General features: G+C 43.5%; 1 protein-coding gene across 5 annotated transcripts in view; it reads left to right on the top strand.

Annotated features, from left to right (window-relative positions):
• The first annotated feature begins 8,637 nt into the window (after positions 1–8,637).
• Positions 8,638–14,615, top strand: part of ARID4A (AT-rich interaction domain 4A) — a 41,024-nt gene continuing 35,046 nt past the window's right edge. For 3 of the 5 annotated variants that reach the window (XM_065747853.1, XM_065747844.1, XM_065747836.1), the window contains exons 1-4: positions 9,592–9,767; positions 10,491–10,601; positions 12,958–13,023; positions 13,881–13,971. In XM_065747853.1, the coding sequence (XP_065603925.1) occupies positions 9,621–9,767; positions 10,491–10,601; positions 12,958–13,023; positions 13,881–13,971 (415 nt within the window). In that variant the 5' untranslated portion in view covers positions 9,592–9,620. Of the gene's footprint in view, positions 8,758–9,306; positions 9,379–9,590; positions 9,768–10,490; positions 10,602–12,957; positions 13,024–13,880; positions 13,972–14,615 lie in introns of those variants that run through there. The other 2 variants (XM_065747861.1, XM_065747826.1) reach the window with 2 other exon arrangements.

Genomic DNA, 14,615 nt, shown 5'->3' with positions numbered 1-14,615 from the left:
ACTGAGCCTGCTTCTGTTCCAGTGTGATAAACTCAACAGACCTAACAGTAGCACTTTGTTACAGTGGCCTCTGCTTCTGCTGAACCAATGTCTTCCTAAAGAAATAGGGCTCGGATCCAAGGGAGCTTCTAAGGTTGGCTGGGAAATGGTTGTTTTCAGTTGAGCTTGACACTGCAGTGTAAAAGTTATCATGCTGCAAGGCCAACAAACATGCCCTTAGTAAGACAGAAAATGTCTGAATAACTGATTTCAAGAAAAGTTGATTCTTAACATTCATTTTTATTATTTCTGCCAAGAGTACTGTGAATTTTTAGTTCTGAAGCTATCAGGAAGGCATAATTAGCCCATTAACCATGGCACCATTTCTTGCTTCAGGCTTAACAAGTTAGTCTGGGCTCTGGCCATTTATGGGAATACATAATAGAACAGAAAGTCACATACCCACTTGGAATGCACAAGTGCAGTTCTTGCCATGCTGGAACACAGTTTCTAAGTACTGAAGGCAAATACCACTGCTTGAGACCCAAAGTACATGCTCTTACATAACACAAAAAGAAAGCTGGTCTATACAATTGTTTCTCTCTTAGCTTGAAGAGATTCTCCCCCCACAGAAAGTTTTAAGATATACACAAATCCAACAACAAATAAGGGTAAAACTTACATTAAAATCTTCCCTCTACCCAGTCTCACTCAGCCACTGATAGTTATTTAGCAGCTGAATCACTACTCAGTAATATAAACACACACACACACACACATATATAATATATATATATATATATCACATTCCCTGTTACCATTATTTGGTTACTAAGTCCATATATAGAGGTGTTATTCTAGAAAAATCAAAAAGAAGACTAAGGTAAACCTCAGTTAAGAAATTAAATAATAGTCCAATATCTAGTTTATATCCATCTCCATGACTGTACTAAGACAGCTTTTAGAACCTGCAGTGTTCAAAAAGAATCACATTTAAACTGCAGCATCAAAGTAATCCATTTCGACAGACTACACTGCTTTTACTGTATTTTGGATCACATTTCATTCAAAGTTACAGTACTAATTGAATTATTTTTATGATCAAGCTGTTTGAATATCACAGAAGTAACCTGTATGTAAAGTTTCTGGTGTGACAGGTAAACGTAAGGATAGCTCTACAATAAATACTACTCATCTGTAGTTGGTGCTGACTCAAAGGAAGCAGTTCAAACAATAAATTCCAAGATCTCAGCTATGCCAAGCACCAGGTCATATATCACTTCTCATAACCAAAAGCAGCTTGATGGCCTATGGTTGAAAGTCTCCCCCCATGCAGGGTCCACTGCCCAGAGATGCTGTTAGGGATAATAGCCCAGGTCAGCTCTAAGGAAGGGGCTGTAATACAGCTACAAGTGATAGCACTTTTCCTTAACTGTTAACAATAGAAAGGTACAGAAAACAAATACTTAAGATACACTGTTGAATTAGCAGCAAGAAGGTGAGATGATTATAACCCTAGACTGCAGAACTTCAGGACTCTGAAGAGAAAAACAGAATTTTGAGTCTGAAACACCACCAAAAAACACAGTGAAGAGACTCTTCTTTCTGTTGCATGCAATGACTAGGATGACTGGTTCTTACTCCACAAGCCAGTTTTTCCAAGTTGTGTGCAGTAAGGAAGTTACCGTTACCTACAGAAGGACAGCTATTTTCAGACATTTACTGCCTCTAACTTTCCTATTAGATGAGCTCACCATCTCTTATTTCCAATTACACAGAGTTGCAGGAAACAGGCTGTAGAAGAGGTAAGGCTGTAGCCTTACTGTCTGTCTATTAAATAGATGACAGTATTTGAGAACACAGGGTCTACATCCAAGCTCAAACCGAGTCTCATTTCCAGATGCAGCACTCTTTCATCTTCAGAATACTGCTATTAAAGGACTCTGAAGCAGTTGTTTAAAAATGGTTCTTAGATTGCTGTGCAAACCAAAAATGGACAATGAGAATAAAGCACACAGCAGCCTTGCATAGTTGGTAGTTCAAACACATGCATGTAATCAGATACAGGAAAAAATTAAATCCCCTGAAGTTTCTCCTAAAGGTAGTGTAAGAACTACCCACAAAAAAGTAAATTCACACAGAAGCCATTCCAAACACACACAAAAAAGCAGCAATGCCTAAATTAAAACCAGAGAAAGTTTGAATGTAAAATGTGTCCTGTTTGCAGGGATTTTAGAAAAGCAGGAATCTGCTACTTTCATTATTTGGGGCAAGGCTGAGACACATGAACAGGTTTTGGCAAACACTAGACGACTCTAACATCAAGCTTACATAAAACACTATCTCAGCTCTCTGTGTGTTTCTGTACTCTGCAGAGCGCCACTTCTGGAAGTGGTTTTTCCCCCAGATCTATTCCTATACGTACCAGGAATAGAAGAAACCTGAAATTCTGTCTCAGGAAGTGGAATCCAAGCACAGCATAACATGCTTCCAGTAGGAAAGTCAGTTTAAAAAGTAACTTCTTTCCCCAGCCAAGTGAGAGTAGAAATGATACTCATACCAGTTTGTTACTCCATTTTACTGCCTGCAAGAAAGAACACACTGCCCCCCTTAATAAAAAAGGGCCTTTCACTGATTCAGAATAGTTGTAACTTGCTCAGAAGACATGCATTTTGTTCTGGAAATAACAGAACACCGCTGTTTGCTGTACTATTGAGGAAACAACACACAGAAGAACTGCAGCTCCTGACAGGAAGAAAAAAACCCAACAAAACACATCCCTGAAGATACAAACCTCCTGTGAGCAGGGCAGTCTTGCAACTAATTCACAGCTTGGCTGTGCTAACAGTGCCAGCTGGTCAGCTGCTTCACAAGTGGGCAGAGAATCAGCTACCTGTAATAACAGCCAGCAAAGAAAACAGACATAAAAAGTAAGTTTTAAAAGAAGGCTTGAAAGTAGGAAAGAGAGTCAGGATGCAGTCACCAACTAAGCTGTAAATTCTTACTAACAGCAGCTGTTTATAGCTAATAACATTTACATCAGAAGACTGAGGGCATTAATGCCTTCAGAAATAATCAATACCGATGAACTCCAGTCTTGTTGGCTGAGGCTGAGAAGTAAATTAACTGTAAGTAATTGAAAAAATTTAAGACAAGCAGAAGCCCTAGAAGAAAGATAACCACTGCCCTCACAAGTCTCCTTTTGCTGAACATCCAGCTTTGCTTTCCAGTGCTAGGCTGCATGTTAATAGTGGCACACACATTGCTTCTGGCAAATGCTGTGTCTCTACCACACTGACCTGGGTCATGCTGCTCTACAACCTGCACCTTTACCAATCCATGGTTTTAATTAACAGCTTATGAGCACTGACAAGCTTGAAAGTGACAGCTGTGCTGTGGGTGAAACCACGTTCAAGGACTCAGCGTTAGAACAGTATTTTCTTTGTCTACAAGTAGGGAAACATGTCTCAGTACTAAGATGCAAAGCAAGCAAGCCAGCTATGAGCATCTCAAAAAGCCACCATCCAGAGCTGAAACTAGACTTGTTTAATTTCAAGTGTTTACCTGAAGTTTTGAAAGACAGTCTGATCACTTCATTTGTGGTAACAGCAGTCAAAATCTCACACACGAACTGTAAATACTGAACTTCAGCTTCTGTAGTACTGCACTACTGCTTTCCAACAGCACACTGAGGACAAAAGAATCTGCACCTGCTTCCCTAGTATAGTTGTAACAGCCTCACTATCATCACCAAGAAGAATTTAGTCATTAAAATACAGAAAATTAAATGGATCTGTAATTAGACTCTTTGCTAGGTAAGCTTTTATATCCAGATACTGTAAAAGCACATGACAAAGTATGAAAAAATTGGCTTTAAAATCCAGTTTGGTCAACTCTAGCAACAGGCACCCTTCAGCAGTTGCTCTTGTCACAGAACTTTCCATGCCAGAAAAAACAAAAATCCCTTTGAATACAGCTCTTACAGTGCCCAACCATGACAGTACCATATCAAACCTTTAAAAAAAAAGTTTTACATCTGGAATTAAAAGATGGCATGGCAAATACCAAAACACCTCCCCTGGGCTAACAGCCTAGGCCTAGGATGAGAGCAGCACTTCTATCACGTGAAAATTAAAACCTCTCATAGCAGGCTGCTAAGAATTGCAGTTGTAGGGGTTGGAAGGGACCTCCAGAGATCACGGAGTCCAACCCCCTGCCAAAGCAGCTCCCAGCCCAGGGTGCACAGGTAGGCATCCAGGTGGGTCCTGAACGTCTCCAGAGAAGGAGATCCACCACCTCTGTGTGCAGCTGCAGTGCTCCATCACTGCACTGGGAAGAAGTTCCCACACACAGTGGTGCAGATCTTCCTATGCTTCAGTTTGTGGCCATTTTCCCTCGTTCTATCACCACACACTGCTGAGAAGAATCCGGCCTCATCCCTTTGCCTCCTGCTCCTCAGGTATTTATAGACAGGGATCAGATCCCCCGAGTCCTCTTTTCTCAAGGCTGAACAGCCCCAGGTCTCTCAGCCTCCCCTCATAAGGGAGATGTTCCACACTCTTCATGGCCCTCTGAAGGACTCTTTCCAGGAGGTCCCTGTCTTTTTTGTACTGGGGAGCCCAGAATTGGACACAGTAGTCCAGGTGAGGCCTCACCAGGGCAGAGCAGAGGGGGAGGATCACCTCCCTTGACCTGCTGGCCACGCTCTTTTTAACACGCCCCAGGATCCTATTGGCCTTCTTGTCCACCAGATCAGTTCAGAACAGATCAGATGATGCACTACTACTTCCTGCACATCTTAAAGCGCATAGACTTGTAGTTTTAGGAACTGCAGTTGCATCCTCAAAGCCCAGACATCATCTATTCTGTAAGAGGGGGACTGCTACTCAGACAAACTAAGCATTCATCACTTCACTCTTCTTACTGGGAGAAGCAACTACAGGCTGAGCACAACTGTCATGCACAGAGCTAACAGGAAACTTGATTCTCCTCATGCAAAGCACTACATTATAAATACTTTTGTGATTACTCATATCCATGCACTGCTGCAAAACATACCCACTCCTGGTTTACAGAGCTACTACTAAAATGCAGGGAATCAAATGCACTAATTCATTTTCCTTAAGGGTTGCTACACTTTCTCCAGCAACACTTCAGGAAGTGCCAGAAGCAGCATGCAGCCATGTTCAAATAACAGCATCCATCTCTCTGAACACAAGGACAGGAATATTATGGCAGCACTGGGAGAAGTAAGCACTAAGCAGGGATGGTTTTCATTTGGTTTTAAATACACACTTTTTATAGCTACCTCTATTTATATGTAAATAAGAAAATACAAAGGCACTTAGAGCTGAGACTTAGCAGTAAAGCACTGACTAGGACAGAAGAATTAACCTTTTGCTTTTATAATCTTGCTGTTACTGACTGAACTTTATGTTGTCAACTTCACATTTCTCAGGCTCTGTTGGTTTTGTTTTCCTTTATACTGGGGTACTAAGTACTTCAAAACAACCTGACACTCATTTGAGCAGTTACATATGAGAGTTCCACAGCAAGCACACACCTGATGTTCATGTGTATGGAAACATCACATAGACATATGCTGAACCACAAGGCAGATGTTTGCTCAGCCACCACTGGAAAAATACTGCTTAATTCCTGACAGAACAGAAACAGCAAGGGGAGGAGTATCTGCAAAGGCAGAAGTAAACATCAGAAACAGGAAATAAGAGAAACATGAAGTCTCCTGAACATCTGAAGTCTGACATAAAGCACCACAGTATTTTATTACACACAAAGAAGCTCCACCGCAGACCAAGAACTGCCTCATAACTTAGTACTGAATGTTTGTTTTGTAAACATGACAAAGTGGTTCATGACACAGTGGCTCCCAAGAGGAAATTCTGCTGCTCATCTTTTTCACTCATGACAAACGTTCCCCTGTAAGAGATCACATTCTGAGGGAAGAAGCACAACTGCAAGGATCTGAAATAGACAAGCTATCTTTAATTCTCAGAGCTATTTAACACCAAAGCCAAATTTCAGTATCAGTGCAACCCCGAGTTCTGAAGTTCATGCTTCAATGAAAAGTTACTTTAAACCAAAATTAGTAGTTGTCCATGGCTTGCCAAGAATACAGCTTTTTCATTCCATTATAGCACACATCATGCCCAAGTTGTGTGTGAATGTTTACGCTACTTGGTGTGCTGCTCAGCTTGACATTCTTAGGTACTTTAAATGCCATAAAAGAACAAGTCACCTCTCCTGCTGACTCAGTATGCAGGAAAAAAAATCCTTTTGCTCATAGCAGTTAGATGAGTGATGCGTCAAGGACTTCCTGTGCCAAGAACAGCTACACCCAGATGGACAGATTTTTTCTACTAGAAATCAGAAACAAGACTGATTAGTTTTGTCAGGAACTAATATTTATTGAGTGGTATGCTATTTCATGCAGAGATACAAACCAACCTCCAAAATCCCACAACCTCAGTCACGATTCAACTGTTACATCCCAGAGAGAGATCATAACTTGATGTTCAAGCAAACTTTGAGTTTCACTAACTCCAAGGTTAAGTTCAACATGTTCTAATCAGTTTCTTCTTCAGTTCATCCACTGCACCAACTGCAACTATAACACAGAACTGAAGTTAAACCAGCATTCAAACAAGCACCTCAAACCTTAATATATCTGATACACATCTTAGCATTCACAAAGGAGACCCAAAGGCCAGGGGACTGCAGCTGTGCTTTATGTCCTGTGCTGCACTTCCAACCGTGTCCTGCAGTCAGCTGCAAGCATTCTCAGCATACATTAACCCTGTGAGAAGTAGATTGTGTTTTTGCAGTGGAAATCTCCAGTATTTCTGCATGTAGCATGAGTAAGTTGTCGAACAGAGTAAAGCTGGATATGTAAGTTGAAAGATAACCCTCTTTTCCACAGTGATAACATCTCCTTGGTGTCTGCCTTGGCTGTGGGGGGTCCAGGAAATGACCTCCCCACCACTGTTTCTATTACTCTGCTGGATTTCAAAAGCCTTAGAAAATTTCTGGGTCCAAGGCACTGCTCCCTTAATTTCTAAGATTATCATTTCTCAAAACTCCCTCATACAATTCTGTCATTGTCATTATTGCCATCCCATCCCTGGCCTGCTAATAGGTACAGCACTCCAGCTGGGATTGCATCGGGACCTGGAGGGTGCCTTTTTTTTATTATTATTTTTCCATTCTTGCATGGCAGCTCATCTAATCATTCCTCTTTCTTCCCTGTTAAATAACATACTCAAAATGGACATCACCTCATCCCATGAGTACAAATTTGGACCCAAAAACTGATCAAGCTACTCTGCTTATCCAACAAGATCTTCCATCTGTGAAGAAAGATTTAATTTCCCTTTTACAATCCCTTACCTCCCCACAACCCTCCCTGAGGATATTACTTCTGCAGAATCCCTACAGCTGTCCCTTTGTGCACCACTTCTGAAAACATCAAGTTCAGTACAAGTAAATAATTAGAAGGACAGCAGCTCGAAGTTAGATTTCACTTGGCGACTAAGGTGAGCATTCGCTTCTTTCAAAGAAACATCGACAGGTCTGAAAGGATAGATAAGCTAAAAATTCATCTTGCAGCTGGAAAGGAGCTACCGAAATCAGCTTTCCGTCGCTTCGGAGAAAAACAACGCAGCAGCGCGAAGCTCAAACGCAGACTAAGCTTCGAGGACAAAGCCAAACCCTCGAAAGCGCAGTTAAAGGCCCCAAGACGGCTTCTTATCTCCGTCAGCGCTGCCCCGCAGGGCCGCGGCCTGCTCGCGGCTCGGCTCCTACCTGCAGCCCAACGAGCCGCCCCAGCGCCGTCCCGGCCCGAGCGCTTCCGCCGAGCGCCGCCAGAGGGCCCGTCCGCCAGCGCTCCACTTCCGGGGCCGCCCGGGCACGCTCCGCCATCGCGGACCGAAAGCGCGGCCGTCACCGCCATCACTCGAGGGGCCGCGAAGACGAAACAGCGCGCCGCCTCTTCGGAGCGCTGCGAGAGCATGCCGCGGCTGTGAGGGCTCGCTGCCAGGGCGCGGCCCCGCGGTCCCCCGCCCCGCTGCCGGGAAGGAGCCGAGCGCTGCCGCCGCTTCCCTGCCGCGGCCTAAAATGGGAAAGCGCCTCACACAAAATGGCGCCGGGAGGCTGACCGCCGCGCATGCGCGTCGTGCTCCTCAGTCCGCCCCCCACTCTCCACCCCCCCTCCCCTTCGCACTTCCCCTCGTCCCCGCCCCTCTGCGTTTCTAAGAGACGGCGAGCGCCAATAGCGTTACGCCGCTGCTCTTCCTGACCCCCGAACGTGGCCAATCGACGCGCTCACGGCTACATCCGGATCCAGCTCTCGCCAATCAGAGGTACGGTAGCGCTGACTTCACTTCAACCGCCGCCAATCGACGGGCGCTTCAGCGGAGAGCCAATCAAAAGTCTTCGTGGCTCTACCTGCGTCTATGCCTGACCAATCGCTTCCTCCTGGCTCTTAGCGACCAATGGCGACGCTGTCCGCGGCGCCCAATCCGGGCGGGGCAGAGCCCCCGGGGCGTCACGAGGGGGCCAATGAGAGTTCGAGCAGGACCGATTCTGCTCAACAGCTTGTTATTGGGCTCGTCGCTGGCGATCCGCTGTGAGTCCGGGCTGAGAGGAGGGGGCGGAGCGGGGCCGCGCTCAGCGCCGCCGCTCCCGGGGCTGTCGTCGTCGCGGAGGGGACTGCGGCTCCGAGCCGGGCCGGGCGCTGCCCACTTCGCTCCGACTTTCCAGGTAGGAACGCAGCGAGGGCGGCTCAGCAGCCGCAACTCCGCCGTCCCGGGGGAGCGCCCCGGGCCCCGTGAGGGAGGGCCTGGGGCTGAGCGGAGCGGGACGCCCGCCTCTCCCTTCCCCCAACCGCGAGGGGGGCAGCGGGGACGGGGACTCCGAACTCCGCCTCCGTATCCCTCAGTACGAGGGGAGGGTGCGTGAGTGTGTGTGTGTGTGTATGTATATGTATGCATGCGTGTGTGCGTGTGTGTGTGCGTCCCGCTCCCCTCCGCCACAGCCGCGGGTCCGGCGGCCGAGGGGGGCGGGGAGGAGCGGCTCGGCGGGCCGCGGAAAGTTGCGAGGGCCGGGGAGGGGCGGGGAAGGCGGGAGGCAGGCCGGGCCCCGCCGCCCCTCCGTCGGGAGTTGCCGCCTCGGGGCCCTCCCCGCCCCGCAGCCGGGAGCGGGAGCAATGGCGACGTGACGCGCACCGAGCGGCCCGGGACGGTTGGAGGCTCCCGCCCGCCGCCCTCTGACGGACGCAGCCCCTCAGCCGCTCCCGTTCTTGTGTTGCAGCGCTTCCCTGCTTGGCTGCGGCGAGGAGACGGCTCGGAGCTGGAATCCCTCACATAAGCGGTCAAAATGAAGGTAGGAACTCTCTCAGCTCTTCCCTTCCGGGAGGTCATTTCGTTTCTCACCGCCTCTCTAGCTGCAGTCGTTTGGAAATGCCGTGTCTGAGTTGCTGTCCTCGGAGGGCTGCCTTTAAATGCTTCCTGCATCAGCAGCTGCTATTGCAAGTTTGCAAAACCACAGCTTTTGTCCCGCCTGTGCCGCTGCTGGGTTTTTGTTGGGTTTTTTTTGCAGTACAAAGGCTCGGCTTCAGTGGGGTAATGCACAAAAGGGAGAGAAACTTTTCTTGCCTTCAATTAAACAGCAGCGAAACAGTTCCTCAATGTTATGCGCTGATTTCCTGTCTCGATGAACATTTTGGCATGGTGGTTCTGTCCTTGTTTACCACTTCGTACACGCCCTATAAAGTGAGGTTTTAAGTAATAAAGTCCAGATTAAGGAATACACGAGGAGAAATATTCCTCTTAGCAAGCTTGAGGCAGTTCAGCTTTCATAAAGTATTTCAAGAAAAAAAACAGTACTTAACAACTGCTCAGAAGATGAGAGTAAATCTGTCTAGAGGTCTCCGTTTGCTCAGCAGCAGGAAAAGGTCCTATATATAGAATGCTATAGATGTAATTGCAGGTATTGGTACAATTGCAGTCACAAATGCTTGAAATAATCTGCCCCACTGAATTACTTTCAACAGGAAAAAGCGCTTTTACCTTTTATGCTGCAGTTGAAATACTTTCCTTTTTTAATTCTTTTGAATTAAGTGTCATTTTTATTGGCTATTATTACCCTTTTTCTAACGAGGCGCTTTAAATATGACTAAAACACTCCGAGAGGTATGCCAGGCATACCACAAAAAGTAAAAAGGTGTTTTTTGTTGGTCCTTTGCTCTGAGAGAGTAATTAGGCTGACAGAATCGGGGGTCAGCATCACTGTGTGAAACAAAGCTTCCTCTAACTTGTTTCTTAGCTCTTTTAATTTTATTTTTTTAAAGAGCAAACTCACTGCAGTTCTGAATGCATATGTTGTTTGTCACATAGTGATCAATAAGTTGAGATGAAAAATCAAATGTACGGTGTTATAGCTGTAAAAATAACTGAGAACTAAACTTTGTTCCTGTTTTTTTTGCTCCTTAATAGGCAGCAGATGAGCCTGCCTACCTGACAGTGGGGACGGATGTCAGTGCCAAGTACCGTGGTGCCTTCTGCGAGGCAAAGATTAAGACAGTGAAAAGGCTTGTGAAAGTCAAGGTAGTACGCTCTGGTTTTTGCTGGCTTTGTTAAAGCGCTGTGTTGAAAGATCTGACAGAGAAGATCAAAATCCTGAAGATTAGGGAATGTTCGTTGCCTAACTGTTTGGACTTTAAGGCTGTTTGAATTTTTGTGTGGTTATGATTTCCATGTTTTTATTTTTCCAAATTTTTGTTTAGGAGGATGCTGAAACAGGACTGGACTTAAGCATTACCTGTTTGTGCTGCTTTCTTCCTGATTACAGTTCTCTCGTGTTTGTGAATGCATCAGCTTTACAGCAATCAGTTTGAAGATTCTCACAGAGGCTTATGGCTTTACATGAGTAATAAGGAATAAGGGCAGACTGTTCAGGAGCAGAAATTCCCTTTCGTTCCAGCTGATGTTGCCAGTTTTACTTGAGAGGCGATGCCATAGTAAATCACAGTAAGAACAAAATAGATGGCAAAAGAAGCTTTTCAGGTCAGGATTTTGGAACGTCCAGGACAGCATTTATTATTTTTCAGCATCTTGCTGCTGCTTCCAAAGTAGTGTGCTTAACTGTAGCTAAGTTTCTGTACAAGTGTAGTACTGACACTTAGCATTCATTTATGTTTATAGGTCTTATGACAAAAGAAGCAAAAAAGAAGGTTGTTATTGTCATCACACCTATAAAAGTTATTTCAGTGCTGCAGTTCTATTGTTAATGCTAATGTGCGAAAACAAGAGTCAAACTTAGTTCAATAAAAGTTAAGAATGCAAAGTAAATACAGAGCTTGCTTTTGTGCTTTGATCCCTTAAGTTCTTTCCACTTTGTACTTTCTAGACAACTGTCCAGGATATGTAAATAGTGCCCTAGTGACACCCAAAACCTTACTAAATAGAGGTGAAAACTTATTTTTATTACTACACATCTAAGTTCATGTGCTTAGATCAAATAGAACAAGCTATCAGCCTCTTCAGTTGCATATGTAGAGCACATCACTTTATATCAGAGTTCTTGTCATGATTTAAAAAAACAAACAATTCAGATCTTTCAGTCTTTTCTCCTGTTCTTAGTGAGTACTTCTAGAAATCCATGCTGTTACTTGAAATTTGTGTGAACGAGTTGCTTTCTAGAAGCCAGTGTGCTGCCCTTTCTAGTCTAACCTCCTTGAGACTGTTTGTAGGTGTGAGTTCCTTTTTCTCTACCAAATGATGTGCTTTATTACTCTGTGATAAGACTTGTAGATACATGAGGCTGCTCTGACTTGGTGGAAGTTCCTGTCACTGTGTCTAAACTGTAAAACAACAATTGAAGTTGTAGCAGTAAGCCTGATATTTTAATGAGGAGTGTATGGGCACACCCCAGACTTCCTAAGTGCAGATCAGCCATCAGTATTTTCCTGAATAGCAGGACTACTTGTATTCATCTCAATACTGGTACAGAATAGTAAATAAAAACGAACTGCACCGTGTTCTTGTGAATTCATGTTACTGCAGACTGCATTTTAGCTTGCTCCTAGTTTTTATAAATGCAGCTGCAGTGCAGGCTATGCCTAAACGATATGGGAGCACAAAAACTGGACATCTTTATTGGTGGAAAGGAAATTCCTTGAAGTTTTCATTCCTCAAATGAGTTAGGAATTTTGGAGTTTTTGGTTAGTACACCCTGGGTACTTAGGTCTTTTTGCTATAGAAAATGGCAGTGAAACAGTTAATCCTGTTAACATCTAAATATTCATCTTTTATGTTGCTAAGCTGAGTCTGTGCAAACTCAGGGATTCAAGTTGCACAGGCTTATGTTCATTCTGTACCATCATTCTTATTCTCTCCAACATAAGATTTTAAAGGGAAAAGTGTTTTACTTCCTCTTTGACGCTGTCCTTATTTTAATCACACTTCTAGTGGTCCACATCTTTACCGTGGAAACTTTCTCTTGTTCCTGTTAGTAGCAGTGATGGTATTGTGGTCTGTTTAGTGATTTCTAGGTAAGTTTTTAACATAGAGAGCCTTGTATTTTGATTGCAGTTCGGTACTCAATGTGTTGTTAATGAAGTGCTATTGGTAGAGAAAATGCACAGCATCTGATCTGCAGGCCCAGTTCCAGGTGTACTCCGGTTTGCATCAGTATCTAAAGTCACATTAAAAACTGAAGTTCTTTTCCTTGGAACACCTGATGTTTTATTTGCCCTCTTTGCTAACTACAGTGTTTCAGGTTGAGTGTTCAGCATCGTACGTGGGGCTTCCTGTGAACAAAACCATCCACGCCAAGGGTTTTGTGTTCAGTAGTGTTTGATGGAGAAAACCTTTACTTTCTGAGTTACTGTTACTGTTCTTAGACTTCTAATGTACCATTACAAATACATAACACATAAACAAGTTTATGAATGTCTTCCAGGTGGTCCTGAAAGGGGATAACTCAACTCAGTTAGTTCAAGATGATCAAGTGAAAGGACCTCTAAGAGTATGTATACTGCATGCCTTTGATCATTTAATCACATAGTAGATCAGCATGAGGAAACCTGTTGCTTTTGGTCAGATTGATCCTGCATAGTTAAGTCTTAGCTCTGGTAGCTTTTGCAGGCTCTTTGTGCATCTCCATGTAGCATGTTTCATATGCCAACATCACTGCACATGCTATTTTTGAAACTTCTTACAAGTAATGGAGATCCTGATTCTGAGAGGGTGAATTCATTCCCATTAGACAATAATAAAGATGATTGTTCTAGAAGTGTTTTTAAAGTAGTTGATGTCTTTTATATAAAAATACATGTTGATTTGTTTTTACAATAGCTGAAAGTTGTCTGCTAAAACAGCTGCATTATAGAACACTTATGCAGATAGACCTTTTTAGAGATGATCTTTTTCTTTTCATTTTAGCTACTGCGTGAACACTGTCTCATGTTACTTAAAGTCTGATCTAGCTGATGGTACAACAATACATAGAAATGTTTAGAAGTGTTTTAAGGTGTAAGAAACAGTAATGATTGTACACACATCAATAATGAAATGAGTTACTTTGAATAGCTGAATATTTATTTCCAATTTGCGTTCTATTATTTCTTGTTACAGGATAAGTCATGCTGAAATTAGATGCTCCAAGATCCTTACTACTGTATTGTCTAACTAGATTTCAACTTAAGAACCTTTGTACTTGACAGCTATGTAACTACATTTCACAAAGTAACATTTAGCTAAAGTGAATCTTAAACAATCCAAATAAAAATCCTAGCTTAGAAGAAGAATTAATGCTTACGTGAGTTCTGTCTCCCTTATTTGTGTTCTGGATTATGTGTAACCTTGAGATGCTCCGTTCTGCAGGTTGGTGCAATGGTTGAAACCAAAATGCCTGATGGATCCTTTCAGGAAGCTGTTATCAGCAAGTTAACAGATGCCAGTTGGTATACTGTTGGTAAGTAGCCACGTGTTTTCGTTGACAGTCTCTAATCTTTGAATAATACGTTTCTAATTATAGATAATAATGCAAGTAATTATATTCTGTTGTGTAAGAGCTGAGGTTTTGTAGGGAACTTTAAGTCTTCCAGATCTTGTTTCCTTTTCCATTAAAAATAGAATAATAATTATTTGATGTAGAAGGGGGCTGTAGCAAAGGGCTCCATGTCCACGTGCTGATGGTGGTTTCATTCAGTGGAATGGGTTTTGCAGGTTTTAAGACATGAACTTCAAAATATCACTTCTGGCTGAGTGTGACACGTATTGACTGACTGACTTGCAGGCATTCTTTCACTGTATGCAGTCTCATCAAAACAGCAGTAGCACCAGTAGCTTCTGTACACTTGGAAGTGATTCCTGTGTTTTGTGTAGAGCTGAGGGTCGTGTTCTGCATGAAGTAACAGAAGAAAGGAGCTGTTTTGTTTTTATTTTGGATAGGAATTGCTATTACAACTAAAAAAAAAAAGGGGGGAACTTTTTTTGTAACTTAAAATCAACTGTTGCCTTAAATCTTTTTCAAATAGTGATTCTTAAAGTAAAGTAGAAAACAAATTTGCTTTTTCTGCAAGAGGCTACATTTTTTAATTACTGACACAAACCTCA

Source organism: Cyrtonyx montezumae, unplaced genomic scaffold (genome assembly GCF_038088225.1).
Source record: "Cyrtonyx montezumae isolate F1298 unplaced genomic scaffold, pur_monq_1.0 scaffold_10, whole genome shotgun sequence".
NCBI classification, from domain to species: Eukaryota; Metazoa; Chordata; class Aves; order Galliformes; family Odontophoridae; genus Cyrtonyx; species Cyrtonyx montezumae.
This window is presented reverse-complemented; position numbering and strand designations above follow the sequence as displayed.